Below are 24,671 nucleotides of genomic sequence, written 5' to 3' on the forward strand. Positions count from 1 at the left end.
CTCATGGAGCCCCTCCAGGGAAAATCCTAATGCTTATAAGCAAACATACAGAAAAATTAAAATAATTATACCATGAACACCTATATAGCTACACAAAGAACCTACATAAATCCCACTTTTAAATTGATTTTTTCTAAAATACCAAAAAGGAAAGAATCAGGTCCCCCTATCACCTTAAGTTCTTCCTAATCTTCCATAATTTCAAGTAACTGTCCTCTCACCAAGATTTTAGTGCCTTTCTGGCTCTTCTGTTACTACATTTCATATCCCATCCTAACAGCTGTCACGGTGAGATAAAACATCTGGGAAATTAATTTTAAATCCTTTCACATCTGGGAAATTAATTTTAAATCCAAATTGTGGATCACTGTGTAATATTATACCAGTTCTGTATCCTACTACCTGTGTGGTAGTAGTCTCCTGGATCAGCTCATGCTGGCTCTGTCACTAACATTTTTCTACCAGTCTAAATACAACTCAGTCTTTGCTAGCACAGCTGTTGCCAGAAGTGAAAATGAGTTTTCACCAAAATGTAATTGAACATCTGTAATTTATACACCTTCATGCATCACTGTACTCTAGTCAACGAAGGGTAAGCTGCTTAAAGATTTCTTTAAAGGGTGCCAAATCCTAGGTCCATTGAAATGTCCATTACCAGAAGAAGGGTGAAAATGGGATCTAGGGGGTTTTTATATACAGTTTTCTATCTGTATAGAGTGCTGCATTTTTATGTCTTTGAAGATGTAAGCTGTGTTTCACATGTGAGTGTGACTGACGTAACAGACAATGCTTGTTATTCTAGCCACATAACCGTCTGACCTTTATAAGGTTGTTACAATGGCTGCCCATTTGTTGTTTGATGTCCTGTCATAACTTCATAACATCTTTGTCCTATATAAACTGTCCTTCCCAAATCTGTTGCAGCATCTGGCATGTTACAGATACTGTGATTGAAATAAAATGGAAAATATCAGTTACCCTTCCCAAAACATAGCTGCCTCGGCCATTTCTTCTTCTCTGCCATCATTCTTATGCCTCATCCTTTTTCTTGCTTTCTTTTGCTAAAACTGGCTTACCATATCAGATAGTATAACCTGAAAAAACCCTCAGCTCATATTCAATGTGAGACCCTTTTATGTTTTAAATGTCCTTATTGCTGGGGCTAAGGAACAGTATAGTGTAGGAGGCAGGTTAAAGCAAGTGGGATTTTTTTCAAACAGCGGGGAGTAACATGCCGGGAAGTATTGCTTTTTCCCCCAGTTGCAAAGTTCTCTATGAAATTAAGGCTTCACACTCCATCCCATAGTCTGAGCTTCATGGCAAGCATGAGACCCAGCTGCTTAGATGCTATTTTTAGTAGCTCATGTTGACTGAAGGGCTAATTTCCATGACTCTGTTAAAAAACACATTTCTCACTAAATAACCAAAGCCCACTAAATCCTCTGTTACAGCAATGGAGGCAGACTTTCTCTACCTAGGTTTTAATCTGTAGGAATAGGGGAGAGGGCATAATTACGTGAGGCTCTCAGGCATTGCCACTGATGATCTCCTGGGTCTTTGTTGCAGACAGAACAAGCAAATGAAAAAATGAACGCCAAGCTAGAAGAGCTCAGGCAGCATGCAGCGTAAGTTTCCTACCAGATGTTTGTTAGTGACCTGTACCACCTTAGTACTAATCATAGACCCACACCAGCCTTTGTAGTGTCATTAACCCTTGGGCTCCTTTTCTTGAATTTTCAGCTGCAAAGTGGATCTTCAAAAGCTAGTGGAGACTTTGGAAGACCAGGAATTAAAAGAAAATGTAGAGATAATTCGTAACCTGCAGCAAGTGATTACCCAGCTATCGGTAAGCAGAGTAGGGGTGTGTAAATAAGCATATTATTTTTGTTTGTTTCTCTTGATGCATAGAAACCTGTCTGACTCTGTACCTTTTGTTGAAACAGCTAGAGTGTGAGCTGTTTGAAGACAAAGATCATTGTATATGATCTCATATATTGAATTAGTTAAAACACTCACAGAGTATATAGGAAATGCCACATTAATAATTCAGTCTTCTAATCAGAGGCTGGAAGCAGCAACACAGCAGTGCAAAATTGCCTGGGTAGCATGAGCAGTAGTCATTGATTTAATGTCCTTTGAGTGCAGGCTAACTTAATAAGAAGCTTTATACCATACCCCGATTTTAAATAAGCTGAGTTCTGACAGATAGCTTAGAACCACCAAGGAATATCGTAACTCTCTTTTATAACCAGTAATAAATTAGTCTGAATCATCATTCTGCTCTAAGTTCCCATTTTTATTTATTTTTAGAACCATTATAGTAGTTGTGGGTAGGTTTTGTTGGGAGGGTGGTTGTTTGTTGTTTTTCCCAGAAGAAAAAATTTACAATCCTCCCACCCTAAAAATATCTTTTTTTCTTTTTTTTTAAATCCTGTGAAATTGGATTGTGATAAAAATATCTTTTTATTTATTTATTTCTTTTTGGCCATGCCAGTGGCATATAGAAGTTCCCAGGGATCCAACCCACGCCATAGCAGTAACTAGACCACAGTAGTGACAACACCAGATCCTTAACCACTAGTCTACCAGGGAACTCTACATATTTTTATTTTTGATGTTCTTTCTCTTAGTCGTTAGGCATAGATACGTCTTTATTTTAAAAAAAATTGAAATCATAGGGAGTTCCCTGGTGGTCTAGTGGTTAGAATTTGGTGCTTTCACTGCTACAGCTCAGGTTCAATCCCTGGTCTGGGAACTGAGATCCCACATCAAGCCACATATGTCATGGCCAAAATAAAATAAAATAAATAAAAATTGAAATCATATTATATTAAGGGGTCATAGTTGGTAAAAGGGTTATGGTTTGTTTTGTTCCATCTATATCCTATTGTTTACTATTCTGAAGCAGTAATATATATGGTAAATGCCTGGTAGTAATTCCTAGCTCTAAAACAGAGCTTTAATTTTACCAGAACAGTGATTCTTTATCCCAAGTCTTGCTCAGTATTCCCTAGAGCTGTCAAAAGGGTATCACAGGGAGTTCCCATTGTGGTCCAGTGGGTTAAGAACCCAACATAGTGTCAGTGAGGATGCGGTTTCGATCCCTGGCTTTACTCAGTGGGTTAAGGATCCAGCATTGCCACAAGCTGCGGTGTAGATCACAGATGTGGCTTGGATCCTGCATTGTTGTGGCTGTGGTGTAGGCTGGCAGTTGCAGCTCCAATTCGACCCCTAGCCCTGGAATGTCCATATGCCGTAGGTGTGACTGTAAAAAGAAGAAGGTGGTGGGGTAAAGACAAAATCACCCACGCCTATATTTTACTCTTGAAAAAGAGTCAATGAGAAAAATACCAAATAGTATTGTGGGGATAATGGTTATGATGGCCAGTTTAAGAAATTAAATGAGTAAATATCCAAAAGACTAAAAAGTAGTGTTTTAGAATAAGCAGTACTATACAAAATTATTACAGATAGTCCAACATGACAGTTCATTTATCCAACAAACAAGCCATAGTAACTGAGAACATGGGCTTCAGAGCCAGAAAGACCATGATTTGAAAACCATTCTGCCACTCACTACCTGAATGTAACTTTGCTTAGCACTGTATTATTATCAAAAAAAAATAATTGGCTAAAATTGAGGTTAAGGGCTTTCAACTGATGCACTCAAGGATTCTCTGAACTTCAGATAACTCCCTGAGTTGAAACAGGATTGGAGTTTCATAGGGTGAGAAGAGAAGGGTATGTATCTTATGGTTTGGCTCAGGTAGCAGTTTTTTTTTAATTGCTATGAATCTTGGTTGGAAGATGCTCCAGTTTTCATGCTTCTTGGTACAATCCCATCCTGATAAATGTCTGATAATTTTCAGTTGCTGTTCTTGCAAACCTTGTAGTTTGTCATTTGGTCAAGGTTCACAGTTGGGAGAGAGGGCCAAGAAAGGGAAAAGGGAAAGGAGGCAAGGAAAACTAGGAGCCCTCTCTCATGTCTGTTTTAATCCTCTTACATTAGCAATATGAGCAAAGTACAGTGGGAATACAGAGGAAGGGATGATTAACTGCTTAGGAAAGTCAGGAAAGCAACACAGAAGAAACTGTTTCCTAAAAAATGAATAAGCGTTTGTTTGCTACTCAAAGAGGAAAAGGTATGCACAAAGGCAAAAAGACATGAAAATTTAGAACACAGTAAGAGTGTTCCAGTTGTGGCTCAGCAGTAATGAACCCAAATTGTGTCCATGGGGTTGCAGGTTTGATCCCTGGCCTTGCTCAGTGGGTTAAGGATCCAGCATTACCGTGAGCTGCAGTGTTAGGTCACAGACGCAGCTCGGATCCCAAGTTGCTGTGGCTGTGGCGTAGGCCAGCAGCTGCAGCTTCGATTCTACCCCTATTCTGGGAACTTCCATATGCTGTGGGTGCGGCCCTCAAAAGCAAAAAAAAAAATTAAAAGAAGATAGAACATGGTAAGAACTTCATTGTAGCTGAAGTATAGAGTGCATGCTAGAGAATGGCTATCACAGTATTAAATTTCACCATATGTAATTCCACTTAAAAATAGCTAAAGCAGCTTATGTATGAGAACTTTGTGTGAACTGCCTCAGAATCCAGATGATCTAAGCTGCAGAACCTTAGTGGAGCCAAAGCTTATAATATCAGAAGAGTGATCCAGGGCACCATTGTTCATGGCTACCACGCCGATCTTAAAGGATTCCATACCACCTCATTTCTGGGGCTTTGAGCTTCATGGGGAAGATTAAGAAGGAAACCCATGGAACCAAGTTAACAAAGTAAGAGAAGGCACATTCTCCTTAAGGATCTGGCAGTATGACTGGTGCCTGGTGTGCCTATGGAGGAAGTCACTAGTGGTGGCTGGCTCAGAGGAACTCTGCAGAATCACTGTGTCTGCCACTAAAATTCACTTGGCACGCACAGCAGGAGGGTGCTAAAGATTGCCAAAAGCTAATAAAGTGCCTGGTTTCCATCCTCTGTCACAGTTAGGTAGAGTAAACCCTTTTACCCAGGACTCCTGCTGGACTCTTGAATCAGAGTTCTCTGTGCCTATTGTTTGGAGACCCTCCCAGCTACATATTTTTTTGGAAATACACAACAATGTATCCTGTGGCTTTTATTAAGACTCACTATAGTGAAAGCAAAATGTTTCAAATGTAAGTGCCTGTGCCCTTCATTTTGGATTAAAACTGTTTTTATTTTAAGTGACGAGTGAACACCCCCTTTTCAGTTATGAAGGCAACCATTGTTCCTGGACCTTTCTCCTGGGGTTTTAAGTGCTAAACTGTACCATTTCTTCCTTTAAAATGTAATTCAAGCAAACCTCCTTGTTGCAGTTACCTGTGAGGAAATTCATGCAGTCCTTTCAATTCCCACAAAATCCAAATTCGTTTTGTTTTGTTTTTACCCCCCTCCTCCAATACCAGTTCCATAAAAAGCATTTTGCATGCCCAGCAATGCAATTGCCTACAGCCTATAAGCACAAACTTCATTTTGGAACATATTGCTGGTTAATGTAGCTCAATGTACCATAGTCTTGTTCCCCTCACCATCACCTCCAGCAAATCATGTTTTTAATACAAGAGGTTCATAGTTATAGCCTTAGAATGAGGGAGAAAGAGGCTATTAGATTGAAATAAAGCAATTGTTTTATATTTACATTTAGGATTACAAGGGCAGAATCCTGCCATGTTCATGTAAAACATGTCGCCAAAGCTTAAACCATAGCACTGCGAAATTTTCTTGGGTCAAAAGGTAAACCTACATCAACACCATGTCTTTTTCAGAACATGTTGAATTGATCTACATTGATCCTGACCCCCTGGAACATCCTATAAAAAGTCTCCAAAAGCCAGTGTCATAGGCCCTACTAATCTAGGATAGGCCTATAACTAGTCCTTTTACTGAGACTTACTGGGAGGAAGAAAAGGGTAACCATTAACCTATAATATATTGAAGTGCTCTGTTTTGGATTTTTTTTCCCCCAGCTACCTCTTTTCTTTAATGTTTCTTAGTGAATTTGAAACAAGTGATGAATTAAGAGCTGCCATTACCAAACATACTGAAATGAAGCCTTTGCTTTCTGTTACCCATCCCTTCCCAGATTATGCCCCACATGTACTGTGACACCTTCTGATGTCCACATGTGCCATGGTCTTGGTTGCCTCCATGCTTTTGGACTTGAAAGCCCTCTCCCTGAATTCTCATCCTCATTGCTCCATCACCACCCTCACCCCCTTTATGATTCTGAACATGAGTCAGATTTTTCTTCTACTAGGAAGCTCTCCCTTCGACTGTTCTGGGGGCTCCTGGTCTGTACTCCCAATACCCTCCTTGTTTGCTCCCATGTCAGTATTTATCTTTCCATTTCTTCCTTTATTCCTTTGTATCCAACCCATTGTGAATACTTCAAACATTCTGATATACTTGAAGTGCTCTGTTTTTTAAGGAGTTAGTAGGCCCTGCCCTTGGAGAATCACCAGTACTGTAAATCATGAGAAAGTATATAGGAACCCTGGAGCTTCCTTTGAATTCTCTTTGAGTCTCACTGGGAATTTCTGGACAGAATAAGGGAGATGCTTTACATACAAACAGCATTTATGAAGAGCCTCTTCACTCCTTGCCTTACAGGTACTGAGGATTCAAGTTTTAGCATCTATGTAGTGTTTCACTGGGCTGATGCAGAGACTCCCTGTGCTAACCCTAAATTCTTTCCCTGCTATTGAGCCAATAGCTCTTTTACCTATGACCTTAATCATATGACTTCCTGGAAATAGTCCTTCCCAGGGCTTGGTAGCATCACCTAAACAGAAGTGGTAATCCTTATGCTGCAATGCCAAATAAAGCCTAAATTCCGGTGGGGAGAACAGAGAGCTTGCTCATATGATAGCCTATAAACAAATTAGTTCTAATAAGTGGTTTTAGGTTTCCCTTTTAGGTGCTTGTTGTTCTAATGCCCCCCCCCCCAAAAAAAGGAATTTACCCTTCTCTGGGAGGGAATCTACTACCTGGAGGAGCTGTATATGGTTTGTTCTTATGTATATGAAGAACAGAGACTAAAGTATATTTGTCTGACTTCATGAGCACATTTTTCTGGGGCATTCTCCTGTGGCATTTATTTCCTTATAGAGTAGGCTCTTGCTACCTTGACTGTCTATAAAATAAAAATCAAAAATAGTCCTTAATCCTATTCACTTTTCTGCTGCATTGTCTTTATTTGCTACATTTGGTCTTAGGATGGTGTGCCCATGAGAACTGGCTAGACCTCTACATTATAGAAATGGACTTAGTGGTAAAAACATAAAAAGAAAGGGTAGAGTCTATAAAGTGGATTAAACTTTGGCCTGTTGGAATGGCTGTGTTTCACTCTAGCCCAGTGATCCCTGGCAGAGCAGGAGAGGTGCAGTAAATCTGTCATTTGCCACATGACCCTATTTTTTTTATAAAGACTATACAATCAACCTTTATAAAGAAGACAGACTCTTGAGAGGTGGGAAATGGCAACGCTGCAGCTGTTGGAGGGTATATGTGACTACGAAATTGGTCCAGCACCTTAAATGGTCTCTATATAAACTTGAAAATAATCTGAATAACCCACATAAAGTCCATTAGTAGGCTCCTAAACTGAGACGTCATTTGTCATTGCAGGATGAAACTGTTGCTTGCATGGCTGCAGCCATCGATATTGCAGTGGAACCAGAAGCTGTAAGTAGTTGGTCCCTTTGTAAGTAGTTGGCCCCTTTACCTATGCCATTTCTTATAATTTATCACTCAGCTGAAGAAGAGAATAAGTGATTGTTAACATCCTCCATAGAACGCCTTGGAAATCCAGAAATCTTGAGTGTAAATCTCAGCTAACTGTAAAATCCCCAACTGGGACAGGTGCTCTCTCAAATAGTATAACTTGTAATAGGTGGCAGGGCTTCTTAGGGATGCCACTTTCCATATTTGCAGTCTGACTTACTGATTTCTCTTTTTTTTTTTTTTTTGGTCTTTTTGCCATATCTTGGGCCGCTCCCGCGGCATATGGAAGTTCCCAGGCTAGGGGTCTAATCAGAGCTGTAGCCACCGGCCTACGCCAGAGCCACAGCAACACGGGATCCGAGCCGAGTCTGCAGCCTACACCACAGCTCACGGCAACGCCGGATCCTTAACCCACTGAGCAAGGCCAGGGGTCAAACCTGAAACCTCATGGTTCCTAGTCGGATTCGTTAACCCCTGAGCCACGACAGGAACTCCATGACTTACTGATTTCTTGTTAGATGTTAGTATTCTACATCAACCGTCTAGCATTTTAAAAGGAGGATGGAAACAATTTAGGAAATTATGGCAGAGTCACAAAAGCATTAGAGAAGAAATGGAAGATAATTTTTTCTCAGCATATTTTTCTGTAGATTAGATGGTTGGGGTTAAAATAACCAAGGAAAATATTTTGAGCATTCAAGTTGCAAGAATAGATAAAATGAATTAGATATTGGCTGAAGGTTATAGAGCAAAGTCAGAATGAAAGGCTGTACAATGGTTTGCTTGAGAGAGCTATTCCCCCTAAAACATTTACATTGGTATTTTTTTTTCTGAAAGAAGAAAGATAAGAGACAAATCAGTTGCCAAAGGTCAGCTCTCTGAGAATAAATGAAGCCTTTTACCATTTCCACCATCCCTAAAGCGCCATTTCCAGAGCCCTCTCTCCTCTAAGGACCCCTTACAATGAGGTGAAAGTAAGAAGTATTGGTCAGACCCATAAAGGAGAGAGAAAGAAACTTGATTCACTCTAAAAAAAAAAGTCAGTTAAAGGATATAAGAAATAAGGTGCTTGTGAGAGCAGAGAAATAGGCTAGCTCAATTTAATTCAGATGTTTAAAGCAAACGTTTGAGAAGCCACAGTTTTAAAAAGAACCGAGGTACAAATAATGGAGAAGAGGCTGTGGGACTTGATGAAACAGTGCCTAAGGAGCTCCAATTATTTGTTTCTCTTATAAATCTTTATCCTGATCTTTTCCAGCAAGTGGAAATCAGTCCAGAGAGCAGCAGGTCTTCTGATGCTTTCACCACTCAGCATGCTCTACGTCAAGCTCAGATGTCTAAGGAGCTGGTTGAGTTGAATAAAGCCCTTGCACTGAAAGAGGCCCTAGCCAAGAAAATGACTCAGAATGACAGCCAGCTGCAGCCCATCCAGTTCCAGTACCAGGTAAAATATTTACTAGGGCATGCATTCGTTCATGTCTACCATCTCTTTTAGATGTATGGGAAGAAAATAGGTATACCAATTTGATGATGACAAGGCAATATAATGTGCATAAAACAACTGGAGTTGTACTGTTGGCTAAAAAAAGGATACATTCAGGATAAAGAAACTATAATTTTCTTTCATTTAACCTAACTCCTTACCTGTGCAACAGGTTTTGTTTGTTTGTTTTTTGGGTTTTGTTTTTTTTTTTTTTTGCTTTTTAGGGCTGCACCTGTGGCATATGGAGGTTCCTAGGCTAGGGGTCCAATCAGAGCTACAACTGCCGGCCTACACCACAGCCACAGCAACGCAAGATCCGAGCCACATCTGCAACCTACACCACAGCTCATGGCAATGCCAGATCCTTAACCCACTGAGCAAGGCCAGGGATTGAACCCACAACCTCATGGCTCCTAGTTGGATTGTTTCCACTGCACCATGATGGGAACTCCAGTGCAACAGGTATTTAATAGATAATGTAGTAAATGTGGTTCTGGAAGTTCCCAATGCAGCTCAGTGGTAATGAGCCCACCTAGTATCCATGAGGATGTGGGTTCGATCCCTGGCCTCACTCAGTGAGCTGAGGATCCGGCATTGCTGTGAGCTATGGTGTAAGTCACAGATGTGGCTCGGATCCTAACATTGCTGTGGCTGTGGTGTAGGCCAGCAGCTGTAGCTCCGATTTGAGCCCTAGCCAGGGAACTCCCATATGCCACTAGTGCGGCCCTAAAAAGCAAAAATAAATAAATAAATAAGGTCCCTATTGGTAGAGAAATTTTGTTCTAATAATTATGCTGGAATTCTAAGAAAGGTCCATCTTTTAGGAGATAGTCTGGATTATAGTGAAAATTATGAAGAGACTTATGGATGTCACATGACTTTGCAAATGGCTTAACTGCTTTTAAGTGGCCCTTGTTAATTTACAATCAGGTCTTTTCTTAAATACAAGTTTTTGGCTTTTAGGTTGACCCTTGCTCCAGATCTTATTTTCCCTTGTAGCCCAGGGTTTCCCATCCACAGAGGGGAGCAGAATTGGTAGGGGGAAGCGTGGATTATTTTCCCATTCAGCTATATCCTACCACCCTCAAAGCCCTATATGTTGTTCCCAAGAAATCCCTATATTATTCATACATTTCTACCACCAGCTCCTAATTTTCAGAGTAAAAGCAAGAAAAGTGTTTCTTCTAAAAATTTTCACCACTTTTTTCCATAGAGTAGGAGTTGCTTCCAAAATAATAACTGAGTTGCCAGTAGAGGTTTTAATTTCCTTTTTGTTATCACAGTCTTAACTCTTTTAAAACTAATTTTTTCTTTATGACACACAAATGCATGTATATCATCTTTACAAGTCAAATAGTATGATACTTAGAAAAATAAAAGCAGTCTCCTGCCCTACTACCTTCTTCCCTGTTCCCTAGGCTTATGCTTTGAGTTCTTTAAGCTGTTTCTTCTGCATTTACCTCCAGATTTCTAGATAAGAGTTGACAGTATAATTATGTCAATTTAAAAATTTTACACATTATCAATTGACCTCCTGCTATGGGAGATAGGAATATAGCTTTCTTATACATTCTCCATGCACACTGCCTCAAGTCTGTCTTTCAAAATTGTTATATCACAATTTTTGATTAAATGAATATTTAGTGTTAAATTTTTATGATTATGTAAATATGTTTTACAGCTGAGCTACATAGTATAATATGATTCTATTTCCTTTCTTGTACAGCCTTTTTTATTTTCTGAAGTTAATCTCTTTTTTTTTATTTTCAGGGCCGCACACATAGCATATGGATATTCCCAGGCTAAGGATCAAATCGGAGCTGCCAGCCTACACCACAGCCACAGCAACACCAGATCCAAGCCACATCTGCATCCTACATCACAGCTCACAGCAATGCTGAATCCCCGACCCACTGAGCAAGACCAAAGAGCGAACCCACATCCTCATGGATACTAGTCGGATTCATTTCTGCTCCGCCGCAGCAGGAACTCCAATAATCTCTTTTTTTCATTTACTTAGTCTTCAATGTTCTTATCAAAAATTTATCTCTACGGAGTTCCCGTCGTGGCTCAGTGGTCAACGAATCTGACTAGGAACCATGAGATTTCAGGTTCAATCCCTGGCCTTGCTCAGTGAGTTAAGGATCTGGCGTTGCCATGAGCTGTGGTATAGGTTGCAGACACGGCTCAGATCCCACATTGCTGTGGCCGTGGTGTAGGCCGGTGGCTACAGCTCCGATTAGACCCCTAGTCTGGGAATCTCCATATGCCGCGGGAGTGACCCTAGAAAAAGGCAAAAAGACAAGGAAAAAAAATTATCTCTAGGAGTTCCCATCATGGCACAGCAGAAATGAATCCGACTAGGAACCATGAGGTTGAGGGTTCAAGCCCTGGCCTTGCTCAGTGGGTTAAGGATCTGGCATTGCTGTGAGCTGCAGTGTAGGCCCCAGACGCAGCTCAGATCTGGCGTTGCTGTGACTGGTATAGGCCAGCAGCTGCACCTCCAATTAGACCCCTAGCCTGAGAACTCCATATGCTGCAGGTGCAGCCCTAAAAAGCAAAGAAAGAAAGAAAGAAAGAAAAATTTATCTCCAAACTTCTTAACAGAATTATAAATCTCTCAATAGAGTCAAACAATCAGCAATTTATCAATTCATTTCTTTCTTGAAGACAACCCTCCTGGAATCTTCAGTCCTGGTTTGCTTTCTCTAGCCCTACTGCCCAGCCATCAACCTGGGACCATCATCCTGGGAACCTGCTTCACTTCTCTTCTCTATTGTTGAAACAGATTCCATGTCTTCCTCATTCTTGAGCTACCTCTTTGTGTTAGTGGAGTATAACCCAAATAGCTTTCTGAGAAAATGTGCATGAAAGGAAAATGTTTTAAATGATTGCATGCCTGTAAATAGCTTTTTGTTATGATGGTGGTGGTGGTGGTTCTTACACCTGTTAGTTTGGCTGTGTTTAGAATTCTACAATAGTAATTGGTTTTCTTCAGAATTTTGAAGGCTTTGGTCCATTGTTTTCTACTTCTAGTGTTGCTGTTGAGAAGTCTATTATAATTCCTGATTCTTTTTTTTTGACCTGTATCTTCCCTCCACTCTGGAAATTTTCATTATCTTTGTCCCGAAACATTTTTTAATTTCACGGTGATGTGCCTTGGTGTGGATTGTTTCTCACTTATTGTGCTTGGTGCTTGGTGGGCCCTTTCAATCTGGAAATATGTATTCTTTTCTTTTATTTTCTTTTCTTTTTTAATTCATTTTTGGTCACCCCATGGCATATGGAGCTCCCAGGCCAGGGATCAGATCCAAGCCACAGTCACAGCCTAAGCTGCAACTGCGGCAATGTTGGATCCTTACATTGTGTCAGGCCAGGGATCAGATCCAAGCCACAGTCACAGCCTAAGCTGCAACTGCAGCAATGTTGGATCCTTACATTGTGTCAGGCCAGGGATTGAACACAAGTCCCAGCTCTCCTAAGATGCTGCCGATGCTGTTGCCCCACAGTGGGAGCTCCTAGAAATCTGTATTCTTTAGGGAAGTTTTCTTTTATTATTTCTTTGATAATGCCCATCTTGGGAGTTCCTGTTAGGTGGCACAGTGGATTATGAATCTGACTGCCGCAGCTTCAGTTGCTGTGGAAGCGCAGGTTTAATCCCCTGGCCGGCACAGTGGGTTATAGAATCTGACCTATGTGGTGTAGGGTCATAGCTGCAGCTCGGATTCAATTCCTGGCCCAAGAATTTTCCTTCCTGAAGTTGTACGGGGGGAATAGTAGTATACCCTATTTCTGCTAACTCAGAGAAAATAAAGGAGTCAAAGTCTCTCCAGTCATATACAGACTTTAATTTAATCCCCTATTAATAGTATGTTACTTTATCCCTGACTTTCGCTGTGTCTACTGCCTATGAGTCCAGCCTGTCAGGTTCAACCTCTCCAGGGAGAAAACTCTTCTTTGTGGAAATATGCTAAATATGCTAAAAATTGGCTTGTCTCTTATTGACATCTGCCCTACAGGAATCATAGTTTAGCTTTTTCTACTCTGTGCAGTCAGTTACCACTTATCCAACTATTTTCCTCTTATAAAATTTGTTTTTATCTCTTGATTGCTCTCTTCATCCTTGGTTTTTTTTATACTGTTTTTGTGGGGTCATTTTAGTGGTATTTTAGGAGAGAGCAAGTTAAATATATAGCTCAATCCTCCACATTAATGGGACATAAAATGCAGCCTTTTAGGTCAAAAGTATTTTGGCCTTTTCAAGATAAACAGCAGATTAGTGATAAGGCTGAGAAATTATTTATCTCTTGTACTCTTACCTAGAAACATGGGGACGTGTGTTCCCCTAGTTTACTTCTAATCCTATGACAGGGTGCCAGTAATGACCTACAGCTACAGCTGTAGTAAGATAACTTGTCTGTTTTCTCCTAGGAATCAAATATGCGTGAGCTTCCAAACCTTAAATTTAGAAGTAAATAAATCCTTTTTTGTTTGTTTTTATATATGTAGTATGTTCATTTATGCATATGTATACATGTACATATACATATATTTTTAATGATTTTTATTTTTTCCATTATAGCTGGTTTACAGTGTTCTGTCAATTTTCTATTGTTCAGCAAAGTGACCCAGTCACATATACATATATACATTCTTTTTCTGACATTATCATCCATCCTGTTCCATCATAAGTGACTAGATATAGATCCCAGTGCTATATACAGCAGGATCTCATTGCTTATCCATTCCAAAGGCAATAGTTTGCATCTATTAACCCCAGATTCCCAGTCCACCCCACTCCCTCCTCCTCCCCCTTAGCAACCACAAGACTATTCTCCAAGTCAATGAGTTTATTTTCTATGGAAAGGTTTATTTGTGCTGTATATTAGTACATCCTCTTCTCTCCTTCCTTCCCCATGGCAAACAAGTCTGCCCTCCATGTGCATGATCTGTTTCTGTTTTGTAGATAGGATCATTTGTGCCATATATTAGATTCCAGATATGTGATATCATATGATATTTGTCTTTCTTTTTCTGACTTATTTCACTCAGTATGAGAGTCTCTAGTTCCATCCATGTTGCTGCAAATGGCATTATTTTGTTCTTTTTTGTGCCTGAGTAGTATTCCATCATGTATATATACCACATCTTCCTAATCCCTTCATCAGTCAATGGACATTTAGCTTGTTTCCATGTCTTGGCTATTGGGAATAGTGCTACAATGAACGTACGGGTGCATGTGTCTTTTTCAAGGAAAGTTATCTGGATAAATGCCAAAGAGTGGGATTGCAGGGTCATATGGTAGTTCTATATTTAGTTTTCTGAGGTACCCCCATACTGTTTTCCATAGTGGTTGTACCAATTTACATTCCCACCAACAGTGCAGGAGGGTTCCCTTTTCTCCACACCCTCTCCAGCATTTGTTATTTGTGGACTTACTAATGATGGCCATTCTGACTGGTGTGATGTGGTATCTCATAGTAGTTTTGATTTGCATTTCTCTAGTGATCAGTGATGTTGAGCATTTTTTCATGTGCTTGTTGGCCATCTCTGTATTGTTGGAGAAATGTCTACTCAGATCTTTTGCTCATTTTTAAATTGGATTGTTGATTTCTTTGCTCTTGAGTTGTATAAGTTGTTTGTATATTTTAGAGGTTAAGCCCTTGTCAGTTGCATTGTTTGAAATTATTTTCTCTCATTCTGTAAGTTGTCTTCTTTTTATGGTTTCCTTTACTGTGCAAAACTTGTCAGTTTGATTAGGTCCCCTTGGTTTATTTTTGCTGTAATTTCTGTTGCCTTGGGAGACTGACCTGAGAAAACATTTGTAAGGTTGATGTCAAAGAATGTTTGCCCATGTTCTCTTCTAGGAGTTTGATGGTGTCTTGTCTTACATTTAAGTCTTTCAGCCATTTTGAGCTTATTTTTGTGCATGGTGTGAGGGTGTGTTCCAGTTTCATTGATTTACATGTGGCTGTCCAGTTTTCCCAGCACCACTTGCTGAAAAGACGGTCTTTTTCCCATTTTATGCTCTTGCCTCCTTTGTCAAAGATTAGTTGACTGTTGGTGTCTGGGCTTATTTCCGGGTCTCTATTCTGTTCCATTGGTCTGTATGTCTGATTTGGTACCAGTACCACACTGTCTTGATGACTGTAGCTTTGTAATACTGTGTGAAGTCTGGGAGAGTTATGCCTCCTGCTTGGTTTTTGTTCCTCAGGATTGCTTTGGCAATTGTGGGTCTTTTGTGGTTCCATATAAATTTTTGGATTGTTTGTTCTAGTTCTGTGAACAATGTCGTGGGTAGTTTGATATGGATTACATTGCATCTGTAGATTGCATTGTGTAGTATGGCCATTTTTACAGTATTAATTTTTCCAACCCAGGAGCATGGAATATCTTTCCATTTCTTTACATCCTCTTTAATGTCCTTGATTAATGTTTTATAGTTCTCAGCATGTAAGTTTTTCACCTCCTTGGTCAGGTTTATTCCCGGGTATTTGATTTTTTGGGGTACAATTTTAAAAGGTATTTTATTTTTGTGTTCCTTTTCTAATATCTCATTGTTAGTATACAGAAGTGCAACTGGTTTCTGAATGTCAATCTTGTATCCTGCTACTTTGCTGAATTCGTTGATCAGTTGGAATAGTTTTTGGGTGGAGTCCTTAGGGTTTTCTATATATAGTATCATGTCATCTGCATAGAGTGACAATTTTACCTCTTCTCTACCAATTTGGATACCTTTTATTTCTTTTGATTGTCTGATTGCTGTGGCTAGGACTTCCAATACTATGTTGAATAGAAGTGATGGGAGTGGGCATCCTTGCCTTGTTTCAGATTTTAATGAGAGAGCTTTTAGCTTTTCTCCATTGAGTATTGTATTTGCTGTGGTTTTGTCATAAATGGCTTTTATTATGTTAAGGTATGTTCCTTCTCTACCCACTTTGGTAAGAGTTTTTATCATGAATGGATGTTGGACTTTGTCAAAGGCTTTTTCTGCATCTATTGAGGTGATCATGTGGTTTTTGACTTTTTTCATTAATTCAGTGTGTGACGTTTTTGATTTGCATGTGTTGAACCATCCTTGTGAACCTGGGATGAATCCCACTTGGTCATGGTGTATGATCTTTTTTATATGTTGTTGGATTCAGGTGGCTAAAATTTTGTTGAGAATTTTTGCGTGTATATTCATCAAAGATACTGGCGTGTAATTTTCTTTTTTGGTAGTATCTTAGTCTGGCTTTGGTGTTAGGTTGATGGTAGCTTCATAGAATGTCTTTGGAGGTGTTCCTTCTTATTCAACCTTTTGGAAAAGTTCAAGGAGGATGGGTATAAGTTCCTCTTTGTCTGTTTGGTAGAATTCGCCTGTGATGCCATCTGGTCCTGGAATTTTGTTTGTAGGGAATGTTTTTATTACATATTCAATTTCATTTTTTGTGATCAGTTGATCTGTTTCTTCTTGATTCAGTTTTTTGGCGGGCTGTAAGTCTCTAGAAAATTGTCCATTTCTTCTAGGTTGTCAAATTTGTTGGCATATAATTGTTCATAGTATTCTCTTATGGTTTTTTGTATTTCTGCAGTATCCATTGTAATTTCTCTCTTTCATTTCTTATTTTGTTTATTTGGGTTTTTTCTCTCCTCTTCTTGGTGAGTCTGGCCAGAGCTTTGTCAATTTTGTTTACCTTTTCAAAGAACCAGCTCTTGGTTTTATCGATTTTTTTCCTATTGTTTTTTGAATCTCTATTTTATTGATTTCCTCTTTGATCTTTATGATTTCCTTCCTTCTCTTGGCTTTAGGTTTTGTTTGTTGTTCTTTTTCTAATTCATTTAGGTGTTGGGTTACGTTGTCAATTTGAGATTTTTCTTCTTTTTTGAGGAAGGCCTGTATTGCTATGAATTTCCCCCTAAGCACTGCTTTTGCAGCATCCCATAGATTTTGAATAGTTGTGTCAAAAGTAAATAAATTCTTAATGTAAATTATACCTTTTAATCACATATAAATCACTGTCTCTTTTTCTAAGAAATAAAGGTATTTTTTATTCTAAACAGTATTTTTCCTATCACTATAAAGGATTGCTATTAAAAATTTGAGGGTAGTTCCCATCGTGGCTCAGCGGGAATGAATCTAACATCCATGAGGATGCAGGTTCAATCCCTGGCCTTGCTCAATGGCTTAAGGATGTGGTGTTTCCATGAGCTGTGGTATATGTCTCAGACACAGCTCAGACCCAGGTTGCTATGGCTATAGTATAGGCTGGCAGCTACAGCTTCTGATTTGACCCCTAGCCTGGGAACCTGTATATGCTGTGGATGTGGCCCTAAAAAGACAAAAAAAAATTTGAGGAAGTATAAGTTCTGGTTAATGAGGATTACCATGAGTTACAATAGCTCAACACTCAAATATTTGAGTAATTTCACTTGTGGAGTCAATAAGACAACTATTGCCTGAATGTGGCATACATAATGAAGAGATCCTATTTTTTATCCATCCAACTGGTAAAAATTTTGAAATGTAGCAATATCAAATGTTGACAAGGGTGCAGGAAACAAGTACTCTCACACATAGCTAGCAAGAGCATAAATTGGAATAGCAACTTTGGCAGACAATTTGGCAGTATCTATTAAAATTGAAAATGTGTTCCCGCATGACCCTGTAATTCCATTTGCCATTCCACTTGTCTCTACCCTAGAAAAACCTTGCACATTTGCACAGAAAGCATGTACAAGAATATTTCATTTTGGCAAAAAAAAAGAATGATAGAGATCTATATGCACTGATCTAAATAAATCTCCCAGACCAAGCTTTTTTAAAAAAGGCAAATTACAGAATAATGTCTATATATAATGTAACTATTTATCTTTAACATATTTTAATAGGTATACACATACATATATTCACATGTGTATATAATATAGTATATATACTTATTTAGATATATTCTTGACATTTGCCATAATATATTCATTATATATATTCTAAGCATTTACATTTCAATATAAATGTCTAGAATATGTAAATGTCCAAATATATAGATGATATATGTCTAGAAAAAAAATCTGGACGATCTGGACCAGGCCGATGACAATGGTTACTTCTGGAGAGAGGACTGAAATTTGGACAGGGGTAGGGCAGTCAAGGGGACTTGACCTTTATATGTATTTTCTGGATTATTTTTTACCAATATGTTTTCATATGTTACTTCTATATGTATACACACACATGTTATTACCAGATTAAATATGCAGAGTAACTATAAAGCAGTAAAATTGATTTTCATTGCTTATACTGAAATGACTAAAAGCATATTTCATAGAAAACAACTCTCGCCTATTTAGAAAGCTTCTCTGATACAGCACCACCTAACCTGCCTGCCTCTGCTTCTTTGTGTTATTTCATTACTGGTCTAAGACCTTCGTATAATCTTCTTGGCTACCAACCACTCATTCAACCAGTTTCTGTTAATCTTTTTTTGGTTATGAGAACAGGAAAGAATCTGTTCATTGAGTTTTCTAAATCTCGGAAACTACCAAACTTCAGTTTCTAGAATTTATTTCCTAAATACATGTAGAACTGCAGTTGCTATTAAATATATATGTTTGAAAGTTCTGAATATAAGAATGTTTGTGCAGCTCTTTACAGTTTACAGAATATCTTTACTTTTTGGTCTTGTTTGATCTTCCCAACAATTTTGTGAGGTACGTAGTGCTGTTAATTATTTATATAGATAAGAAAACTCCTGGGCATCTTTAAGACACTCCCAGGTTCAGCAATTCACCAGAAGGGCTCAGAGGACTCAACATATAGTCATATAGCTAAGATTTATTACAGTGAAGGTATACAAAGCAAAATTCAGCAAAGGGAAAAGGCTCATGGGGCAAAGTCTGAAAGAAACCAGGTATAAGCTTCCAAGAGTCTTCTTCCAATGGAATCACATAGTATATACTTAATTCCTTCAGCAATGTGTTGACATACGTGGAATATTTTCTACTAGGGAAGCCCCCCTGAGCCTAGGGGTCCAGGATTTTTAGCAGGAGTAATTCATGTAGGCATTCTCTGCCTAGCACATACGGAAATTCTAGACTCCCAGAAGGAAAGCACTTGGTCAGGATAAATTATATTGTTTGCATAGTTTAGGCATAATGAGCCAGTCTTAGCAGTTAGGAAATGGTGGGAATCCTACCAAAATCCAAGTTCCCAGATAGGAGCCATTCGCCAAATCATAAGCTGGTCATTTTTTTCCCGTTTTTCTTTTTCGGCCACACCTGCGGCATATGGAAATTCCCGGGCCAGGGATCAAACACAAGCTGCAGCCGTGACCTACACTACAGCTGTGGCAACACCAGATCCTTAACCCACTGCACCACAGCAGCAACTCCTGTAAGCTCGTCATTTTTAGGATATCAGTCTCAGGCCTGCTCCGTTAACTCTTTTCTGCACAGAAACTAAGGCTAAAAGAGATAAAATTACTTTAAGATATTTAGATAGTACATGTTGGACTCAAGGTTCAAACCCAGGCCTTTGGATTCCAACTTAATACTTTTCCCATTATTTAACTTAAATCTCCATCAAATCAAGTACAAATGTTTTTAGTATACAATTGAAGCAGCAAAATCGACTGCATCGTTCCTTCCTTAAGACATGAAATGTTAAAGTGATTTTCTTCCTTTATCTGTAATGCTTTCTTCTCTCGACCTATAATATTTCTAGGATAACATAAAAAATCTAGAATTGGAAGTCATCAATCTGCAAAAGGAAAAGGAGGAACTGGTTCTTGAACTTCAAACAACAAAGAAGGATGTCAACCAAGCCAAGTAAGAAAAAAGTCAAATATTATTTCAAGTCCCTAACTGTGTAAAGAGCTGTAGAAGAAATAGAGAAGTAAAAGAGCCATTTCCTGCCCCTATGGGATTTAGAGCTAGTTGTGGAAAGGAAACCTAAAATAAAAGTTCGGGAATTGAGATTTTAAATAACATCTCATGTTGACAGTAAAAGAATGCCATAACACAGCATATGATCAGAAGCCAAATAAATTTCTTAGGCAGTAATTGCTTTAAGAGTTCAGAGGTAGGAGATAATCAGTTCAGGCTGGTATGATCAAGAAAGGCTTTATAAGAAGTTAGCATTTGAGCTGGATCTTAAAAGACAGCAACAGACAGCAACAGTTTCTTTGTCCCTGCCTGATAGTAAATGAGCTTATGAGTAGAATTAATGTCCAGGCTAACAAATGAAAAATCAGTCTAGCCATCCCTTAGTCAGTTAAGAATAAAACCAAGACAAATAGTCAGAAATCCTACCCTCCCTTAGACCTTTGCCTTATTAGCTATTCTACCTTCTTTTTACTCGGTGATTCTATTATCTCTCTCTAGAGTTATCTAAAGTTCACGTTCTTAAAAGTTATGCTGAATGTTTACTTTCTATCTCAGAATTATGTAGTAATCATCAGAATTATTCCTTATAGCTAACATGAAGTGAAATGCCTTCAAAGAACTGTCATTTTAACACAAAGTGGTGGAGTAGTGGTGTATTGAGGCAACTGCATTGTTACATACTCAAAAAATTTCTTTTACTCTTTGTATTAAACTCCCATTTTTGAGATAGGTTTGGTTGTTGGGGTGGTATTCATTATTTAAAGGTGGCTATGGAACTAGTCACCTGTTTTATATATATCAAGGTTGTGAATCTGGGAGTCTAATATTACGTCTTTTGAAATCAGACGTTGCTGCTGCTAGTCCTCATTCCTACAACATTTATGTTTAGGTTGAGTGAGCGCCGCCGGAAACGTCTCCAGGAGCTAGAGGGCCAAATAGCTGATCTAAAGAAGAAACTGAATGAACAGTCCAAACTTCTGAAACTGAAAGAATCCACAGAGCATACTGTCTCCAAACTGAACCAAGAGATACGGGTAATAAACTCTTATCCTTGCATTTACCCTATAGAAACTTATCAACATAGGTGTTGTATTTAGAACTACACCACAGAAGTGTTTTCAGGCGAGAAAGTAGCAGGGCCCCTCATTTCGAGTGTTTAAATCTCTACAAATGTTCTTTTTGTAGGGCATCATGCTAGTAGTCATCTAGAATCTGAATAACAAAACCCTGCTTTGACATTTAGAGTTTAATGTCAGATTCTTTGAAACCAAAGGGCAGATTCCTTAATATTTAGTGGTGATATTCTGACCTTTTTTTTTTTTTTTTTTTTTTGCTATTTCTTTGGGCCACACCGCAGCATATGGAGGTTCCCAGGCTAGGGGTCGAATCGGAGCTGTAGATGCTGGCCTACGCCAGAGCCACAGCAACGTGGGATCCGAGCCACGTCTGCAACACCACAGCTCACGGCAACGCCGGATGGTTAACCCACTGAGCAAGGGCAGGGACCGAACCCGCAACCTCATGGTTCCTAGTCGGATTCGTTAACCACTGCACCACGACGGGAACTCCCTCTGACCACTTTCTATGATCATGTAGAGTAATTTTATGAAGTGTTTGCAAAATGGCAGACGTGTAGAGAAAATTTTCAGTCATTGTATGTTCAACTTCTGATATCTACAATGTGGTAGTTATAGATCACTATACTGAAACCATTCAAAAACAGTGGTTGCTAAGTGGATTTGTCCTTGACGCTTCATAGATATTTCCTTGAAATTTCATTTCAATACAATGAATTTAGGGCTGGATTTAGCTTGTAGGTACATTTTTTTCTATTATTTCTTCAGGGTGTTCATGTGTATAGTCTATACTTGGAAACCCTGCACAAGCATTGCAAGGGGTATTACAAGGTAATCAGAAAATCTGTCAGCAGCTTTCTCAGCTCAGCTCTGGATTTTCTCTCTTCTCAATGGTTAGTCTATCCATATGCACATCAGCCTAGAATAAGTTCAGGTGAGTAATATACTGGTTTTCATTTTTACAGGTGATGAAAAATCAGCGGGTACAGTTAATGCGTCAGATGAAAGAGGATGCTGAGAGGTTTAGACAATGGAAGCAACAAAAAGACAAAGAAGTAATCCAGCTAAAAGAACGAGTAAGCAACTACAACTTCTCAAACTCTTACCTAATGAACCTTCTCTGAGCTAACATTAAAGCTTCCCTTTAAACAACTAGTATCTAAATATGTGACACATTCATGAATTTAAAAAGTATTTATTAAATTTGTCTACCATGTGCAAGGTGCTATCCACTAGATACCATGGACAATAGAAAAATGAGTAGTTTATGAGTTCTGTCCTTGAAGAATGTCTTGTCTAAAGGGGAAAGTGAAACATAAGCATGGTTTTCTTCAATACAAGAAATAGATTTGTGCTTTACAAATACCAATGTAATAAAGAAAGGGAAGCACACCTCCAGTTGAACAGAAATGATGACCAGGCCTTGAACAATAGGAAGGATTTTGATAGAGATTAGTACAGGCATTCCAGGTAAATGGAAGAGCAGGAACAGAGATGATAACTTTGTAGGAATATTCAAGGAATGGTGAATGATCCAGGTGGGATGAAGGATAGTAGGAGAAGATTCCATTGGAAAGACAAGTTGAAGCTGGATTGTTAAAGATCTAAGAAATTTGAACTTTATTTTGTTAGCATTGTAAAGATTTTTAAGGTTTTTGAGAAATGAGGTGATATCAGCAAAGCACTACTTAACAAAGATACATCAGAGAGTCATGTGTAGAACATACTAAAGTATTGGGAAACTGGAGGCCAGAACACAAATGAAGAAGATATTGTATCCTCCAGAAGGATAGTGAGGGCCTGAATTAGGATAGTAACAGGGTTCTTGGAAAGGACATTGATTTGGGGTAATGTTTAGAATTGACCAGAATGTGATGTATTGCATCAAGAAATGAGAGAAGTACTTGAGGATTGGTGGTGTGAGAAGCTTTGAAGAGTCTTCCAAGCAAAAGAAGCACGACTGGTGAAATTTATACAAACAACCATTAAAAGTCTCTGGAAATTGTCCTGAGGGCATACAGCAAATAAATAATTATTCAAGGGAATCTCTTAAATCTCAGTAAGAACTGTGGCATTTGAGCTGTGACAATTCCCTCCCTTCATCCCTCACATCTCCGTGTTGCTAAAGCTTGGTTTCAGGCAAGAGCAGCCAAGAGGTCTGGGAATCCCTTCTTCCACCTAGCCCCCCATGCATGGGGTGGAAGCCCTACCCCTGCCGCAGAAGGCCAGGAATACTGGGGCCTGATTGCCCTAACCCATCTAATCATAGCATGTAGGTTCCATGTCAGGAGAGGAAAGCTAAGAAAAATAGGACATGCTGCCCCTGCCCAGTATCCTACTCATAGAACAGAGATGTTGCTCAGTGAAGTGGGCTGATGTCCCCACCCCCAGGTCCTGAGCAGTGGTGCAGAGTGTTCTGCCCAGGGGGTATGGAGAGGCATGCCATAGGAATGCAACTCTCCCTAAGGGGACTGAATTTATTTGGAGACAGAGTTTGGGGGAGTTAAAACCAACAGGTGCTATCAAAAACAATGGAAATTTTGGTAGTGAGCAATGAATAGGAGACTGGTAGCTCCAAAAGAACAATAAATGAAACAGTGGTGAAAATGTTCAAAGCTCTAATGACTGGAAACTTTTAAAATTTGATGAAAAATATTAGTCTACACATCTGAGAAGCTCAATCAACTAGAAGTAGGATAAATGTGAAGAGACACCCAAGACACATCATGTCTAAATGTTGAATGACAGAGACAAAAAAGCAGCAAGATAAAATGGCTTATCACATACAAAGAAATCCCGATAAAATGAGCAGCTTAATTCTCATCAGATAGGAAAAGACAAGGATATCTGCTCTCTGCCAGTTCTTTTTTTTTGTCTCTTTGTCTTTCTAGGGCTGCACCCATGGCATATGGAAGTTCCCAGGCTAGGGGTCAAATTGGAGCTGTAGCTGCGGGCCAATGCCAGAGCCACAACACCACCAGACAAGAGCCGCATCTGTGACCTACACCACAGCTCATGGCAATGCCGGATCCTTAGCCCACTGTGCCACGACAGGAACTTCCTGCTCTCACCACTTCTATTCACCATTGTCCCGGAGATTCTAGACAAGATACTTTTTCAAATAAAATATATTAAAAGCATGCAGATTGGAAAGGAAAAAGCAAAACGACCTCTGTTAGAGATGACATGACCTTGTATGTAGAAAATCCTAGAGAATCAACTAAAAAACTATTAGAGCATGAGTTCAGCAAGATTTTAGGATATAAGTTCAACACACAAAATTCAGTTGTATTTCTTTCTTTTTTTTCTTTTTTTTTTTTTAGGGCCTCACCCAAGGCATATGGAGGTTCCCATGCTAGGGGTCTAATCGAAGCTACAGCTTCCGGCCTACACCACAGCCACAGCAACACCAGATCTGAGCCATGTCTACGACCTACACCACAACTCACAGCAACACCGGATCCTTAACCCACTGAGCAAGGCCCGGGATCAAACCTACAACC

General features: G+C 39.2%; 1 protein-coding gene across 2 annotated transcripts in view; it reads left to right on the forward strand.

Annotated features, from left to right (window-relative positions):
* Positions 1-24,671, forward strand: part of KIF4A (kinesin family member 4A) — a 128,108-nt gene that overhangs the window by 71,034 nt on the left and 32,403 nt on the right. For both annotated transcript variants that reach the window (XM_003360353.4, XM_005657819.3), the window contains exons 12-18: positions 1,567-1,625; positions 1,741-1,846; positions 7,651-7,707; positions 9,005-9,190; positions 19,932-20,035; positions 20,982-21,126; positions 22,134-22,244. In XM_003360353.4, coding sequence (XP_003360401.1) covers positions 1,567-1,625; positions 1,741-1,846; positions 7,651-7,707; positions 9,005-9,190; positions 19,932-20,035; positions 20,982-21,126; positions 22,134-22,244 — 768 coding nt within the window. The remainder of the gene's footprint in view (positions 1-1,566; positions 1,626-1,740; positions 1,847-7,650; positions 7,708-9,004; positions 9,191-19,931; positions 20,036-20,981; positions 21,127-22,133; positions 22,245-24,671) is intronic.

This window comes from Sus scrofa, chromosome X (genome assembly GCF_000003025.6).
Source record: "Sus scrofa isolate TJ Tabasco breed Duroc chromosome X, Sscrofa11.1, whole genome shotgun sequence".
NCBI classification, from domain to species: Eukaryota; Metazoa; Chordata; class Mammalia; order Artiodactyla; family Suidae; genus Sus; species Sus scrofa.